The sequence below is a fragment of the Gavialis gangeticus genome, unplaced genomic scaffold, assembly GCF_001723915.1.
Source record: "Gavialis gangeticus isolate Ggan-Ray unplaced genomic scaffold, GavGan_comp1, whole genome shotgun sequence".
Taxonomy (NCBI): domain Eukaryota; kingdom Metazoa; phylum Chordata; order Crocodylia; family Gavialidae; genus Gavialis; species Gavialis gangeticus.
In genome coordinates this window covers 256,071,209-256,089,406 of record NW_017729032.1, presented here as the reverse complement: position 1 = coordinate 256,089,406, position 18,198 = coordinate 256,071,209, and the positions used below count along the sequence as shown (strand labels likewise).

At 42.7% G+C, this 18,198-nt stretch overlaps 1 protein-coding gene across 1 annotated transcript in view; it reads left to right on the top strand.

Moving 5' to 3' along the window:
* Nucleotides 1-10,389: 10,389 nt before the first annotated feature.
* Nucleotides 10,390-18,198, top strand: part of CD96 (CD96 molecule) — a 56,415-nt gene continuing 48,606 nt past the window's right edge. The window contains 3 exon segments of the mRNA XM_019525771.1: nucleotides 10,390-10,623; nucleotides 10,625-10,764; nucleotides 16,925-17,350. Coding sequence (XP_019381316.1) covers nucleotides 10,601-10,623; nucleotides 10,625-10,764; nucleotides 16,925-17,350 — 589 coding nt within the window. The 5' untranslated portion in view covers nucleotides 10,390-10,600.

Here is an 18,198-nt window from a genome sequence, read left to right as displayed (position 1 = left end):
TTCCTTACTGAAAAGAAGAAAAACAATACATGACTTCCTCTGTGTTTTTTTAGTCCTTTTTTCAGCCTCCCTAGACATAGCCAGAGAATCATTTCATTTTTGTGAATAATTTGAAGTCATTCTTTAGAACTATCAAAGCTAAAATTTAATATTTAGTTTAAGTTAATTTAATTTTGGATTCTTGGCTGCTAGATGACAACCTTGAAGAAAAATCATGAGTTTTCTCATCCACCACAAGCTGGCTTAGTTCTCAGTCCTCCATTTACTTGGTTATTCTGCCTTTCTGAAGGAAAGTTGTGTGTAATATATACCTTTTTAACATAACATTTAAACTGGCTGCTGGGCTACTTATGCTGGGCTTAACTGTGTAGGAAAGTTAACATTTGCACACTTCATTATACAGCAGCATGACGGATCATCAGAATCCATATACTCTAGTAGTAAGTGTTAAAGTCTGTTTGTGATCTGAAAACATCAGTGTAAAAATCTCTGAAATGTTCCTTGTTCATTCATTTGATTGTCTATTAACTTAGTTCTGATTGAAGTTAAAATGTTCTCCCCTAGCCTCAGACTGATTTCCAGTACTTTAAGCTCAGACCAAGATTTGGAAAACAGTTTATGATCTGCCTTTCGGCTTTAAACTTCCACACTACCAATGTCTTAACAATAGTGGAATCAGAATATAGTGAGCAATTTAGTTAATGATGGCTGAGACAGAAAAGAAGACAGCTTTTTTTTTTTTCTGTGATTGCTTCTGCAGTATCAACAGTGCAGAAAATGATATATTTATATGGAAAGAAAGAGTTATGCACACCTGAAACCTATGCAGAAAATTCTCAAACAGTTGTAACCCATACTAAAAGAAGATCCAATTTTTACAGAGATCTTCCCAGAACCACCATTCTCACCTTTAAATAAGCACTGAACTTCGCCAACCTCCTCACCAGAAGGAAAACTTCCTGTGGCCCAGAACACACTGAATGGATCCAGACCATGCCATGACAAGAAATGTAGAACTTGCCAACACACTTACACCACCCCCACAATTACTACACCTCACAACAAAACTATCAACATTCCTGGATCTTATATCTGCACCTCCAGAAATGTAATATCACATCCAGTGCACTAAGTGCCCTGATGGAAAATATGTAAGACAAACTGAACAACTCAGTACCAAAATGAAAGCACACTGAAAATCTATTAAAGACAAAAATATCCAACTACCTGTGGGTGCACATTTCTCACAAAGCAACCACTCTCTCTCCAATCACTCAGTTCTAATCCTCAAAGGGAATTTACAAAAGACTTTTCATAGATGAGTCTATGAACTTCACTTCATCAATCTACTGGGTACAAAAAAATCATGAACTAAATACAGACATTGGATTTATGGCACATTATAAACTGCCTAACTTTTGATAACCCAGGTAACCTCTTTATTAATTACCAGCTACATCTTATCACCAGGTCTACATTCCTGCCCCTCCCCCCCCAACCCCACCTGTTTCTTACCCAGTGACTGCCTCAATTTGCATTTTCACTGACTGGCATTCTTGCATACTGGCCTCTGGCTTCTATCCTATCCCATCCAGGAGGAGCTCAAAACAACTGCAGACACTTCCTCAGCCTGAAGAAGGGTGTTTTTACTGGAAAGCTTGCAAAGAAGAATTTTTCCACCTATTTTAGTTGGTCTAGTAAAAGGGTATTGGATTTACCCAAAGAACCTTATCTGCCTTATGCATTAATGGTAAACATTGCAAATGCACCCCAATCAAGGAATACCAAGGTGTGGTTCCCAGAATACTGTTACCTGGTTTTAAATTATTGTTGCAAGCTGCTTCATAGCACCTAGAGGCCTCAGTAGGGTATCAGGGCTGCACTGTGCCAATGATTGCTTGTATGTAAAACAAAAATATGGTCTGCCTCAAAATTAGCCAGGCTGGAATTAATTGTACTACATTTTGATCCTTTATACTTTAGTGTATTCTGAATGTGCTCTGTTTAGTTTCTGCTAAGGGCTTGTATATATGTGAACACATTAAAGTATGGCAAGAAGGAAGCATTAACTTTGTCTGACAAGGACACTTATTATGAGGAGGAAAAATGGTGTGCAGTTTGGGATAGAAACCTAATTTATTATTTCAGAACCATCTCTGCTGTCCTGTCTCAAGTTATTCTCTTTTCTAGGCTTAGCTGAAGGAAAAGCCCCATGTGCTGCATGTGTCCTTCAAACTGAGTCAAAGCAGGCAGTCTCACTTAGTTCCATCTGTCTCCGGGCTACTCTTCATGGGAGCTGCATCTCTCAACTGCCACCTGACACAGAAACCTGACTGAAATCTCCAAGGTTTTAGCCAAGGGTGCTGCATAATTTTGCAAAGCAAAACATGATGGAAAATATCCAATATTACCTTTTGTAGGTGGTGTGCTCTAACATGGCTATATTCACTGACACTGCAAGTGGCTAGCACTTTTCAGCTGCTACAGATAACAGGGTGTAGCACTACCAGCTGTGTCTGGGAGTGCTATCCATACTGCATTTGTTTGGAGTGACAGGCGCCATGGTGGATGTAATGATCAGGCTAGAATTGAGGTTAGGGTTCAGCTGCTAGGGTCTTAGGATAAAGTTTAAGATGGGGTTACTAGGCTATCTTAGCCTTGAGAATTGTGGTAGGCAGGGCTCTTTGTGCTGTGCTGCTGGTTGAGGGTAATAGACCCCTCCCAACTAGGGTTAGGGTTAGGGCTGGAGTTAACTTGTCCACTGCTAGCAGTCAGCAACCATAACAGAGCTATTGTTAAGGGTTGAACTGATAGGATAGTCTGGGTTTGGATTAGGTGCAACTCTCTCTGACCAGGTTCTGCTTGGGGGGCCCCTGGCAAGGATTACTGCTCTGGCTAGGGTTCAGGTAGAGTTAGGGTTTCAGTCTGAGGGTTCACAGAGCTGTGGTTGGTAGGATTATGCATTCTGGATTTTGAGCTAGGGGGGATAGGCTCTAGCTAAGGTAATGGTAATGGTTAGGATTAACATTTCATCAGCCAAGGTTGCCAAGCTAGACTTAAGGGTGGGATTTGTAGGGGACCCCAGGCTAAGATTAGGGCTGTGGTTGTTTGGAGTCTCAAGGGTCTGTTTGTTTGGGGTGATGGGGAGGGTTAGAGTGGGGCAAGTGCTAGGTTTCAGTTGCTTTGGGTCACAGCGCAAGGGAACTAGAAAGACTAACCATGTCCTGATTTTCTTTAGCTGATGGGCCCCACACCTTGGCTAGGGCTTATGTTGGGGCTAAAGTTAGGGTTTCAGCTGCTAGGGGTTACAGAGCTGTGATTAGGATTTGTTCTGGAGGGGTAACCGGTGTAATTTGTCAGGCAGAGAAATGTGGTGGTACGCAGAGGGGAAGAAATATAATTCCTCTCCTGAAATTGAAGCAGAAACAGAAAATAGATAGTTTTCTTAAATGAAAATAATGGCTTTTTGCAGTCTCTAATTTCTTAGAAATGTCATGGAACAGTCTTCTTTGTTGGTACATGGTTGGTTTCTTTTTCAGAATTTATTTTTCCATAATATTTTGTTTCGTCATACAGGGTTCAGAGGCTTATGATAGCTCAGGCAGGGAAGACAGAGATGATCTAAATGTGATTGTGGGAAAAGGAAGCCTGTTCTCATGTATTGTCTCTGGCCATTGCGGATTTTGTTTTAAAGTTAAAATACCTGAAATTTCCCTAATAGATTTTATATTATGAATTTCAGACATGACATGAAGTAGAAGCCCAAGACTTCAACATGAACAAGTTCATTACAGGAAGCTTTTCTGTGGCTATTTTCTAATCTGAAGTACTGGTAGAACACAAATGGTGACTGAGGATGTTTCCCTTGGGGCACAGGATCGGGAGTCAGGATTCCCAAGTTATTCTTGGTTTGTGATCTCAGGCAGACAAAGATATGCCTGTGCCAATTTGCCAACTTAGAGAATGGGGAGAGGAGGAGACACAACATAAATTTACTGGTTGCATAAAGATGGGGAAAAGGTTAATTAAAGGAACTATGCCAGGTTAAATTTGGCCCCCAAACCTGGAAGCCAAACAAAATGTCTATGAAGGAGTTTTCTTTCATTTTAGTAGAAAAGTGGTTTTCTGTCAGTCTGTCTTCATGATCCATGCTGAGAGGTGAAAAAAAAAATGCTGAGTTAATACAGTTTTTTTTTTTTCCAAGCATCGTTCAGTTAAAGAAATTTTTGATGAAAGAGATTTTTTACTTTATTTGCATTCAGGCAATGCTTAACAAACTGGAACATACATATGCCTCCCGGTGTGTGCACACAACGTGAGAGAGAGGTGTACTGCCTTAAGAAATAATGTTCTGTCAATGGGCAAGATGTGCTAGAGTCAGGAAAGGATGTCAAGGTGAAGGCGCTTGTCAGGGTGAAGTTTGGAAGATGAGACAGCTGCAGAGATGGAGATTGAATCCAGGTCTCCTGACATCCGCGCCGGTGTCCTATTCCCTAGAAATGTCGACCCTCCAACCTGAAGAAAACTTTAATCAGTAACCCAGCACTTTCTTCTGTGGGAGAGTTCCCTGATAACAGCACTTACTAGTATTATTTTTAAAGAAGTTCAAAAACAAGACCTGATGGAAAAAATAGGAACATTTGTGCAAAGCATCAAACAAAGCTAAAAGGTTAGTTTGCTTTTTAATGAAATTCCTGCTTCAAAGCCTGAGCTCCTTTTTCATTGGGGAGCAGAGCTTTCTTTAAGCAATGTTTAGAGGACACTAGTCTGCAAGGGTAATCATTCCTTACCTCCAGTAGGAATAGCTCACACACCAGTATTTCTGAAAAGGTTCTCTTTGTGAATAATTGAATTTGTCTCCAGAGTTCAAGATTTCTTTTTCTGTGGGACTGACTGCAGCTCTGCTTTCTCCTCAGATTCAGCTTACTGTAATTGAGGTAGAAGAATGGTATTGCAATTGAGGTTTTTGTGACCAGGCAGCATAATAGAAAAGACTGGCATGGCTTCTATGGAAAAAGTCATTTTTGTCATTCAGAATGCTTGCTCTCGTGGTGAATGGACCTTAAGAAAATAATTAGAGATCCCCTACAGCCACCCCCCAAAAAGTGGGTAAATTTAATGTTATAAAGTGGATGACATGAATTTCAAGTGTTGGACCAGGAATGCGCTGGGTTGTCAGCGCCATCTACTGGCTGTCAATTATAGTGGATCTGCTAAAGTCAGGAAAGAGCTGATAAATACAGACGCCGCATGCGAGAATTTTGTGCAAGTACCTAACGGTTTGTCTGTAGAATATGCTCGTCACATAAAGGGCCTCAGTGCTTTACAGCCACAGCAAAGTGAAATGCAAGCGACACAGCCCAGCCCCTATTGAAATAAGCAATATGGCTATTCTGGTGGCAAATAAGGTAGCTGCTCAGAAACACTGTAGCACTATACAACAGAACCACAAACTGAAGTTGTTCTTGTGAAACTGCAAGAGGAAGTCAGAGAGACAAAGCCACTACCTGAGCTAGAAATTAGGCCTGGAACAAAGGGTAAAATCTCTGCTTCCTACAAGCAGTGCAGTAAGATCTCGAGTGATGAGCAGCTAGTAAAATGTTCGCTTGGTGGTTTATCCGAAGGAAAGCTCAATGCCATTTCTTATACCCTTATGGGATCTAGGTGCAAACAACTAACTCTTCACTTGTTTATACAGGGATTTTTACCTTGATCTCTTTCTTTACATCTATTTGACATGTGGCTGGCACTAATATTTGTTGACTTGTGGGATGTTTCTCTGTTAGGTCGTCCAGAGCTGTTCTAAGGAGCTGTCAGCAACATGTTGATAAAAACATTCAGGCTTTTGTACCAGTGGAGCTAGGAAACTTATAAGCGCCACCACCGATGTGCCACCTACTGAGACATCACTTCTGCAGCCACATCCTATTTAATTTGCTATCACAGCCTTCCTTATCTTGTGACAACTGACAGGATTACAGGATATCCTGAGGCTTTTTTTTTTAATGTTACTACAAAGAAGCGCTTGGGGTATAAGTGTTATATAGCTCAGAGTCCTTGGTTTCATATAGTGGCAGGTTTTCTTTTATTATTATTATTATTATTATTATTATTGATGGTCCTTGTGGAGTTGTTATTGTGTTTTAAAGTAGTATTCTTTCAAAACCTAGAAGCAAACTCCAGTGGAGGGGAAGGGTTTAGGACAGTCATTAAACCATATGAACAAATTTGAATCTCTCTCTAAGAATACAGTGACCAACTAGTGAAGCCTGATATGGGCATCTCATCCTGAGGAAACCAGGAGAGTGGTTAGACATTAAGGATGCCTGTAGACATGTGGGGATACTGCTGTGATGCATTGTAATTACAGTACATCAAAGCAGACTCGATTAATTGAGTCTGCTCGAGCGTACCAGTTAGCACACTCCGGCAACCTCCACTTCTTGTGTATCAGTGTCCCTGCACTTCAAAATGGTGGTGGGGGTGCTTTAACTCAAGCTCATTCAAGGACTCTAAAGTGCCTCCCACCCCTGGAGCATGGGTAAAAAACACCATAACCTTCCCACATGTTAAATGTTCCTAAGATGGGAGTGTCCATGCATTAAGGCAGGAAAAGATGACCTAAGTGGGTTCTGAGTTTCTCAGAGTTACCCCCCTGTGGGCAAGGAATATCTTCAGCTGATGTTAGGCAGCTCGTGTTGCAATATCAGTCTGCTCCACAGGGCCAAAATAAGCAATTTGCAATCCTCTAGCATCCCAGGATGGACCATCCCAGCCCCCACTTCCCCATCCAACATGTGGATAATCTATCCTCCCAGAGTCTACTGCCCCAGATTACTGGGGAGCCAAGCAGCCAGACTGAAGGTGACCCTGGTAGCAGCTGCTGGGGAAGCAGAGCAACCAAAAGGCAAAGTTGGCAGACTAGGCACACCCAGGCTCACCAGCCTTATGGTTCACATTAGATGGTATTAGCCCTTCATATGCAACTGCTCACAGCACATTCTAATTTTAAAACCACATCACATTCAGTAGAGTTCGTCCATGCGAATTGTAATGTCTGACAACATCCCAGCTCTAAAGTAGAACCTAAGGGCGTGTGTAGACAAAAGAGGGGCCCTAAATTGAAGCGGTGGGATTTAAAAAACACCGCTTCAGTTTAGGGCTGATTAAACCCCTGTGCTGTGCATGCACCCTGCTGAGTTACCTGGTTCTCCGGCAGGGAGGGGAAGGGAGGGTGAGCTGCTGGCAGGCAAAGCAGTCTCTGGACTGCGGGGGGGGCTGGTGCTTCCCTCCACAGCAGCAGCAGCTGCCACCACACCCCAGGTGGCACTCACACGCAGGCACCCAGCTCGGGCTGTCAGTCATAGTACTTGGGGTTGGAAGGGACCTAAACAGATTATCAGGTCTGACCTCCTGCCCTGGGCAGGAACACGTGCCAGGATCATATCACCTCAGCCAAATATCTATCCAGCCTTCTCTTGAAGCTCTCCATGGTAGGACCACCTTACTTGGGAACCCATTCCAGATCCTGACAGCCCTAACTATGAAGTAAAGAGAGAGAGAGAGAAAAGCACCAGATCCCCACACATCTCAGGCAGGCTCCAGAGTGGGGGGGAGTGGAGATCAGGCTTGCCCCTTTTCTTAGGCAGAGCCTGCTTTCCTGGGCTGCTGCCAGACTGCCTGCAGAGCTTTGTGCAGAACTGTGGAGCTGCATGGAGCCCAGTGTTTTGCTCTACGGCTGTAGGGGCAGCAAATTAAAACTCCTCAAAGGAGTTTTAGTTTGCTGCACCCCAAGTCATTTAAGGCTCTTTATGCCGCCAAATTTCCTACAGCAGCTGGAATTAGTGTGCAATACACTGCCAAGGTGTGCAAACACCGACACCATTAAAGCAGTGCAAAAGCATTTAGCCTGCTTTAAAGTGTTATGCACACACGCCTCTCGTTTTGTCAGTATATGGCCTTCAGGTCTAGCAATACTTAATAGCCGTTGGCAAACTCCTCTGTTGATGCTGCACTTATGCAACACTTCCAGACTGCTTCTTCCCCAGCTTGAGCTCCCTGCTGTCTCCCCTTGGGCCTTGAAATGCTAAAGAATCACTTGCAGCTGGGCTCCTACCCCAGAGCTCTCTGCCCCACTTAAAGGGCCAGACCACTCTGTTGCATATCCCTTCTTCCCACCTTCATGAGTAGAATCCAAGACCCAGTCTTCTGTATTCAGTCAAGCCAACCCCATCTGCCCCCAAGCAGTCTGCATTGGCACATGCCACTATGGAGTAATGGCAGATGTCAAATGAATAAGGCTGCAGTGCCAGGTACCACATGAGCCAAGGGGTTAGCTTCCATCATCACCAATGTAGATGTACAGAAGAAATTTGCAACCTAGTCTAACTGGTCATGCACAAGTGTTGTAAGAGTGCAAGTACCTCTTTACTAGTAACTTGTGCCATGTTGAGGAGGTAGACTAACATTGGAAGCTTTTGTTGGGCAGATAAGGTGTTCTCAACTAAAAATAAGTAACAAAATAATTCAGTGAGCAGATCTGAAAGTTTGAATTGGGGAGGGAAACAGTAAGACACAGGGATGTTGACAAAGCTTTCAGAAATTAGGAAGAATATGTAAGCCATCTATAACAAGGTCCAGCCCCAAGGATAGCCATGACACCACTGGAGCCCACTCCAGCCTTGTCCTCTTCACTTTCTTTGGGCAATCTCTGCTTCAATTTGCAACTTTCCTTCCATGGATTGATGGAATTCATTTCAGAAAGGAGGCTGTCCCAGGACTCCCCAAGTGAGATGTCATATTCATCAACACAAGCATTACTACTCATCACCTTAAGGGCCAGTTACATGGCCTCCTTATCTCCCCTTCTAGAGATACCCAAGCCTTGCAGATGTTTCTAATTATTGGGTATTGAGGCAAATTGTCCAATCCAGTAACACTCTCATCCATGGGCCTTCAGCCCAGTGTCAACTGCAATCAATGCAGGCCCCTAAACTTGGAACAGTCTCTGCCACTACTGAGAACTCCAGCCCTAGTGCCCTTAAACATCTGAGCCCCTCCTAGACCTGGGCCTCTGCCAGCCTCTACCCCTCTTGGGCTTAGGCCTGCATTCTGTGCCATTTCTGGCCTCAGGCCTCTGTCCTTTCCAACAGACTCTACCCATCTCATGTTATGGGCCCTCTGGCCCTGCTTCTTCTTACCCCTTACAGGCTATAGATCCCCAACACTAGCTCTTGCCCCTTGCAGGCTATGGGTCCCTGACCCTGCTGGCTCTTCTTACTGTCTGGCTCCTAAGCCAGTTGAGACCTCAACCACCCATATTCTCAAGTCTCTAAACCACCAGTCTTGCCTTCCTCAGCTCAGGTGTTAATTAGGATCCTTGCTAGAACCCTTCTGCTCAAGAGCTCTTCTTTCCTTGACTTTCACATCAGACTCAGCTCAGGCTATCGGTTTATATCCTGCAAGCCCAACCTCTTTTGGGCTCCCTTGATTGACTTCTGCCTCACCTGCAGCCTGCCTTCTCTTAAAGTAGCAGGAGCACCCACCTTCCTGCTATACCATCTCGCCTGGTTTGTTGATTTACAAGCACTGCAGGAAAAACTTGGGGGAAATAACTAACTCCTTTGACCTGGAATAAATCATGTCACAGAATTTATAGCAAATGTTTACCCCAGCTTCACAGGACTGTCAACACTAAACCCAGCCTGTGTTTGCCATTCAAAATAAAAATTTTGTGCTACAACACAAAATGTTAAGCATACCCCATGTTACTAGTTTTATCAAGATTGATGGCACATTCGTGTGTCAAACTATTCTGTAGACACATATGAAGGGGGAAAAATGAAAAATTGCAAGGTAACTCAGTTCATGAGTAATGACACTGGAGTATTAATTTTATGTAGAGTCATAGATAAATGTGTTGCTTTTTAAAGCAAATACATTAAGTCCTTGCCCCAGAGTGTTTCCTACAGGTCTTATCCTGTAAGCACTAATTAATTAGTAACTTTTACTAAGTGGGGTAGTCTCACTGATTTCAATTACATTTAGTAGATTAGTCTTATGACTACCAGTGTTGCTTGGCATTATAGACATTATTTCTACATAAAATTTTGAACATGGTTTGTTATGGTCTACATTGAATGTGAACTAGGTTAGTATCTTGTTGTTAACAGTACAATTGTTCACAAGTGGTCATCAGCTGTGAAATTTGCTATCCTAGCTAGATGAGCCATGGCAGCTCTGAGCAGCAGTCAATCTCCTCGTTAACTAGTTTTTCAAAAACTTTAGGAATACAGTGCACAGACAACAAAGGCATCCTTATTACATGGCATGCATCATCCATTCGTACAAACCTGTTACACATTTTAGGTGATATTCAGAATTTACTGTTTCTGAGTTTTGTATGTACTGAACAGGGAAGTTGACTTTAATTTTCAGCTGCTTTTTTCAATGTATAGTTGTTAAGACTGTTTTTAAAGAGACCATTAGCTAAGACACTTCAGGTGCTTAAGACAATATAAGATACACTACTTTTACCAGTCTTACCATGAAACCTCAGTTTCCTGTCAAGAGCTACGCCTTTTGAAGTCACTATAAGCTGATGTTATGCCTTTTTGCAGAGCAGGCTTTTTTTGGCTTCCTTGTATAGAGAACTTGTACAAACTGCTGAGACAGACATGGAAATAAAACCAAACAGAATGATGATGGGGAAGAGATGGTCTTTCTTGGTGTTCTTCTTGTTTGTCCATGCACATGAGATAGTTGGTAAGTGTTCTAAATTAACTTTGTTTAAACTATAAACCAAAAACTGTTCTCATAGAATGGTTTTCTTTAACTCATTTGTGTAAATAGTGTAAACTTGTTGTTTAATGCAAGGATTGTACTATTAAAGTTATGTTTGTGCATGTGAGGGGGAGGGGGCAGCTTTCACATATTTGCAGCTTAAGTTTTTAGAAATTGTCTTCACTAACAGCTAAGGTTTTTTTTTTTAAGTTAGCTCTTTTAGTGGTCTCTTGTTGCAACGACCTCTTGCTCACTTTGGGTAGAAAATGTATTTGAAGAATGAGTACTTCACTCTGAATTAAGAGTGATACCCCACCTCTCACATACTCAGATATGCAAGACTTATCAGACCACAAACTGCAGAGTCATGGTATTTGCTGATGGAAACTCCTGAAAATATTAGGTCCCCCAATCATTGCATATATTGTATTAAAAGGTTGTTGTCCTAGTAAAAGGACAAGGTTGTTACTAGGTAAAACATTTTCTGTGTCAGAATAAGATGTGAAGAAAGGGGAAGAGAAGAGTCACATGGATATCATGGAGCTTCATCAGACAATTACATTTACTGCAATAAAGCTGGGTCTGAAGTTTTTAGAACCTAATTTGAGAGCGCTTCAGTTTGGCGGTATGCTATTTGCTGCAGATCTGAATGTTGAGGATTCCATCTATTTTCAGTACAAAATTAAATACAGTCCTGTGAACATAAATGGATGCTGTGAGATGTGGCTGAATTTTATCAAAGATTGCATTTAAAATGGAGTATTTTGGGGAAGGCAAATTGATCACGATCAAATTTGGGAAAGATCTTCATTTTTATCCATAAAATATAAAATCTCCTAAACGTTAAAAGAGCCAGATAAGATGACTAATGAAGAGGCTTTGTGTATACCAGAGCTCAACAAACACAGATTAGGACAAAATTGTGCTATTCTTTCTGCAAGCAGCTTCCTCATTTCAGTTCAGTAGGGCTGCTAGTGTTCAGCTCCTTTGAAAATCAGAGTGCTTTAAGTAAAGTGCCTGAGCTGCCTGTTCTACTAGGTGCTTTTTATGGATAAAAACTCAGGCAGGAACAAAGACTAAAGATAGGTTTGTGGGCCTAACCTAAGGTACGTGAATTTAAAAAAGAAAAATAAAACTCAAATCAACATGAAACTGAAAGAGAAATAATTTGCAAGATATTGGTGACAATTTACAACAGAGCTGTAGCTCACATTGGATAAAAGGGGCACAGTGCTCTGGTATTAATTAAGCGTGGGAAAGCTAACCTGAAGATTCCAAATTCCTACTTGACTTTTAGACTTTACATGTGCTATTAAAAATAGTTCTTGTCAGATATTTTTTATCCGGGTCCAAGTCGAGTGCAGCAGCTGCATGAATGCTACACATGCCTTACTAAGTAGAGGTCTTGGACCTGCCTGCTGGACAGACCCTGAGGTCCTAGATCACTTTCTACTTTGTATTCAGTGAGAAACTTTCAGTGAAAGCAAGGAAAACATTGCTAGAGTAGGGTCCTAGGTTCATTAAAAATCATTTAAAAAATAATTCTTTTCTCACACCTCTCAAGCAAGCCTGCACATCATAGCTTCTCCACCTCCCTGTTTGTTTACTGCAAAAGATGCACGTGATAAAATAATGAAATCCTGGCGATCAATGCTTTTATTACTTGCTTATTTATATATGCATGTTACCTGTTAAGACCCTCATTCTGCAAATTATTTTCTATGGTTCCTTGCGGCCTTGGCTTGTAAGGTCTTCAGGGCCTGCATTTTGTAATAAGAAGGGTTTCTACAGGATGTCAGCAACAAGAGGAGGGCCAGGGAAAGTGTGGGTCCTTTACTAAATGGGGGAAGCTACTTAGTGACAGAGGATACAGAAAAGGCTGAAATACTCAACAGCAGCAAAAGAACAAATTAGGGACTACTTAGAAAACTAGATGTGTACAGGTCCGTGGGGCCAGATGGGATGCACCCAAGGGCACTGAGGGAGTTGACTGATGTGATTACAGGGCCTCTGGCCATCATCTTTGAAAAATCATGGTGATTAGAAGAGGTGCTGGACAATTGGAACAGGACAAATATAGTGCCCATCTTTAAGAAATGGAAGAAGTAGGATCCAAGAAATTGCAGACCAGTCAGCCTCACCTCAGTGACGCGGGACGTCCATTAGTTCCCTGCAGACCCAAGGGAGCTGCTCTGCCCTTTTGCTGCCTTCCCTCCGAGAAGGGATAGACATTGCTTGTGCTTCCAGGATTGCTCCCTTGAGGAGCAACCACTCATCCTGAACTCCCCTCCCCTTCAGATTGTGGTCCCTTAGGGCCTCACCAACAAGCCTCCTGAGCTTGTCAAAGTCAGCTTTCCTGAAGTCGAGGACTTCTGCATTGCTGACTGACTTGCCAGCTTTACGGCGGCGAAGGTGATCAACTCACCGTTGATATCTCCCAGCTTCCCTTTGATTGTTAGGCCACTGATTAAGTCAACCCCCATTGCCAGTAGCAGGTCAAGCAGCGCTTTGCCTCTCGTCAGTCCATAGACTTCTTGAGTCAGGTAGAGCTCATCCATGCACATGAGTAAGCTTTGAGACTGTTCGGATTTGGCTGAGTTTGCAGATGACACCAAGCTGGTGGGAGTAGTAGATACAGTGGAGTGTAGGGCTAAGATTCAGAGAGACCTCAACAAATAGGAGGATTGGACTAAACCTTGTGTGGTTCAATGAGGACAAGTCAAAGTCCTGCACTTTGGATGGAACCATTCAATGCACCACTACAGGCTGGGCACTGACTGGCTGGGCAGCAGCTCTGCATAAAAGGACCCGAGGATTACAGTGGACAGTAAGCTGAATATGAGCCAACACTGTGCCCTTGTTGCAAAGGAGGCTAACAGCTGGCATTAGTAGGAGCATTGCCAGCAGGTTGAGGGAAGTGATTCTTCTCTATTCAGCACTGGTGAGGCCACATGGGTGTTCAGTTTTGGGCCACCCAATATAGAAAAAATGTGGATAAATTGGAGAGAGTCTATCAGAGGGCAATGAAAATGGTTAGGGGCTGGGACACATGACTTGAGGAGAGAAACTGAGTTTATTTAGTCTGGAGAAAAAAGTCTAAGGGGGGATTTGATAGCAGCCTTCAACTACCTGAAGGAAGGTTCGAAAAAGGATGGAGCTAAACTGTTCTCAGTGGTGGCAGATGACAGAACCAGGAACAATGGTCTCAAGTTGCAGCAAGGGAAGTTTGGGCTAGATGTTAGGGAAAGGTTTCTCACTAGGAGGGCAGTAAAACACTGGAACAAGTTACCCAGAGAGGTTGTGGACTCTCCATCCATGCAGATTTTTAAAACCTGGGTAGACGAAACTTTGGCTGGGACTATTTGATTGGGGATGGTCCTGCTTTGAGCAGAGGGTTGAACTTGATGACCTCCTGAGTTCCTTTCCAGCCCTAATTTTCTATGATTCATATCTGTTCATACAGTTCCTACTGCACTCTTAATTCTGCACAAATAACTTAAGGTACCTGTTAAATCACACGTTGTTTTTTTATGGCTCAGGCTTTTGGAGCACAGTGCTGTATGGTTCTAGCTAACTTAATAACAAAGTGAAGTATCTCTTAGAAAACTCAAAATAAATAATCTAATTGAGGTAGACAGGAGAGAATGGGAGGCAAAAGTAATTGTAACATTCTAGGGAGCTGAGGAAGGTTTAAGAACTGAAGGTGGTGACTGGAGGCAGGAAGAAGTTAAAATATTGAATGAGTCATATATTCCATTATTCAAGAGCCCTGTATGCCAGTACACACTCTTTTTCCTGATGGACAAAAGGATAATGCAATGTACAGTATTCAGTGTTAAGACTAGTTGTTTGGTTAAGTGACTTTTACCTGGGGATGAAGACTATACACAGTAAAGACAAGCATGCTTTACACCTACCTGTGAGCTTGGAATTCAATGGAGGCAACAGACCCTAAAAATGAAGCTTCTAATTGAGGAAACCTTTTCATTCATACAATTAACTCTGTGTTTTTATATGACCTGCCAAAAATCTCAAGTTGCCTTAAAAACTGAATGATAAGCCATGCATGTGGGGGCTGCTTGCTCTAAAAATGAAATAAAGTTCAAGTAATCAAGCACTGAAGCTATTCACTAATGGAAAGATTATTTTCCACCCCTCCCCCCCCCGCCCAGCTAAAACTGCAGAGGTAACTGAGATAAGCAAAATGGGATTTTTGATAGATGGGAGTCGTACCTTCTGTTCTTGCCAAGACACAGAATAATTATTATGGATTTAAATATTTTAGTTACTTGCATGTACCTGTCTTGAACCTAAGGGGCTCATTGCATGTCCTACATGAATTCTTCCATTTGTCTTACTGATATGTCATGTGTATTCTCTACATTAAAGATATCATCAAGCTGTGTTTAACCTTGTCATATGAACTGTAGTATTTGAAGTAAGATGTATTTCTTATAAGCTTACAACAGGGTCAGGATTGCACAATATGGTAATGATTTTCAAGCCTAAATTGCTGGAGAGCAGTAATGGTTTGGAATTAACATTTGACTTGACTGGTTTGACTTGAGTTGTTTGCCACCACCCGCAACACAGACATATTTTGAAACACAGGAGCCAGGCTCTTCCAGGCACCTGGTTAGTCAAACTACTGGGGGAAACAAATGAAGTACAGTATTATTAGGATATTGGATTAGTATGCCTGAAAGGCTGCAGCTGTTCTCTTGGTCTTAATTAGATCAGAAAAGATATTTCTGAAGTAGTGGTAAACACGCATCTCTGGGAGGCAGGAAGTTATGTGCATTGTGTAGGCTCCCCAAGAATGTGAAAGCTGATGTATGTGAATAGCCATAGAAACGCCTGTATTTAAGTCCACCTCTAGAGCATGGTGAGATCTTTTTAGTCTAGTATTAATTTCAGTGGGTCTGGGAACCATGGGAATTAATACTGTTCCCATTCCCTCCCCACACCACACTGGCCTTATTTCCAGGCCCAGTGGTAGCCTCCCTCCCATCCGCATACCGCACTGGGCTGGTATGAAGTTGGTCCACAGCTGGATCCAGTGCACCAAGCCCAGGCTAGCGCACAGCTTTGGACCTGATGCACAGAATCTGACCCTACATGCTGGCTTTAGAGCCATGTGCTGGGTTGGATCTGGTGTATTGAGTCCAGAACCGTGTGCTGGTTCCCCATGCTGGGTCAGACCCAGCAAGTGGCTCCAGAGCCAGGGTCCTGGACTTGGTGCACAGTTTTGGAGCCAAAACATGAGGTCAGACCTAGGACAGAATCTGGAGCTGTGCACTGAGTTGCATATGGTATGTGGCCCTAGACTCATCATTTTAGGCTGGGGCTGGTATGTGGCCCCAGACCTGGCCTGATGCATGTCTCCAGACTTGGTGTGCCTGATCAGGCAGGTGGACAGAGATCTCTATGCTGGGAGATGGGGAAGTTCGCAGGGTTGGTGTTTGGATCCGAGCTGCGGCTGCTGCTGCTTGCCTCCCCCAGATCCCTTAGACAAGGCAGTAAGCAGAGCAGCCTGCAACCCTACACTCTGAGTGAGTTTCTCTGCCTTGGATTGCCATGGGGCTGTAGGCTGAGTCCGTCTTCCCTCGCTTCCATGAACAGGGAAACAAGCAGGCTGGCTTCAGGAACCACTGTGCCTTCCAACTGTGCCATAGTGCAAAGCCAGATACTGTCAGGAAAGTTTCAGAGGAATCCCCCTTCTCCTTTTTCCCTAGCTGCTGCTACTAAGTTACCTGCCTAGATAGGACTTTTTTTCATAATGCCTTTCAAAAACAGGGTATGTATGTATTATATTTGAGGGTGTGTTATGTGAGAAAATAGTGTCATCTGAAAGATTTGCATTTATGCAGGGATCCCTCAAATCCCTGCCTTTTGCTAAGAGGTGAACTTGTGATCCTGCTTGAAGTGTACTTGCTTCTCTGGGTCCTCTCCTGGTATTTGTACCAGTGACCTGTTTCTGCTAGCTGCTAAACCTTCTCAGTTTACTATCCACTGATCTGGTTTTAGACCTCAGTCTATCATATGTCTGGAATTTGTTGGTGGTGACACCAAATAGTTTCAAAGACTGTCTAGAAGAGTTTTGTCCATGAGCCTTGACAATCACTGTTTGTTTGTTATTAAGGCCTATCTGAAAGCACCATTATCAAGAAGGGAGCAATTCATGCTGTCCCTGGTAGCAACGTGACCCTTACATGCACCATCCTGAAAGAATCTGGGATCCACATAACACAGACACAATGGTCAAAGATTGAAGATGGACAACACAGAACAATAGCTGTTCATCACCCTGTGTATGGAATTCAATACTTACCATTACCTTTGGCTACTTACAGTTACACAGTAGTTTTCAATAAGAATCCTTACTGTTGGGAAAATGATAAGACTTCCAGTTCCCACAGACCTCCAACAAATTCCTTGGAATGCAACCAGTGGATTCTGCATTTTCACAATGTTAGTCTGTCACTCAGTGGGCTGTATGAGTGCAGCTTTACTACCTTTCCAGCTGGGCTGAAGACTGCAGAAATTAACCTTACAGTAAAAGCAGAAGGTAAGCAATATTAAAATTGTATTTTGGTTTTAATTAACGTGGTGGGGGAGGGATACCCTGACAAGAATAGGATGTGGAGGTTTCTTTTTAGTCTGTCATTTGTTTTGAGACTTAAGATGTGCACTTGTAAGGAGCTGACCTAGACAATTTGTTTCAGCTGTTGTCCTCTGCCCTAATGTCACTTACATTTACTTAAGGCACTATTTTTATTGGGTTTTTTATGATCAAAATGGTGTACTTTCATGTATCAGGTTGATGGTTAGTAAAAATGGGGAGGAGCTAAAAATTAAATGAGTGACAGTGAGGATAGATAAGGTGTGCCTGATAAGAGAAAAATAGACAGGGTAGAGAAAGGTAACTCTGGATTGGCCAGACCATGTCGCTTCCTGGAGAACTGAAGGGATCCATCTCACAAATACTGTGCTGTGTGTGTTGAAATTACTAGTACTAGGACTGAGTATCAGAAGGGTTAGCCTCTTGAACTGGTCTGAGTTGATGTAAGCTTGACTTACAAAGAGGCTAATTGTGGTCTGATGAAGTCTCACACTTCTGACTTCAAATGAACTGAAAAATAAATGTGGCTAGGCTTGGCAAGTTTCAGTGCAGAGTTGTTGAAGATCAGAGGTCTGGTGTTTGTCCAGACCTACTTCAGTGGTGTTTAAGCAACTTGGTTCAGCTCTTCTGCAAGATTTAAGGAACATGGCTCAAGTTCAGGAAAGAAGAATGGAAGAAACTTGGCATTCAGGGTAAAATACTGATTCCAAACACAGATTACTAATTGATTTCAGTGGCTCTAGGATATGGTCTGCTTCTAGACGGAAGACTTTATCTTGCTATCCAAAAACAAA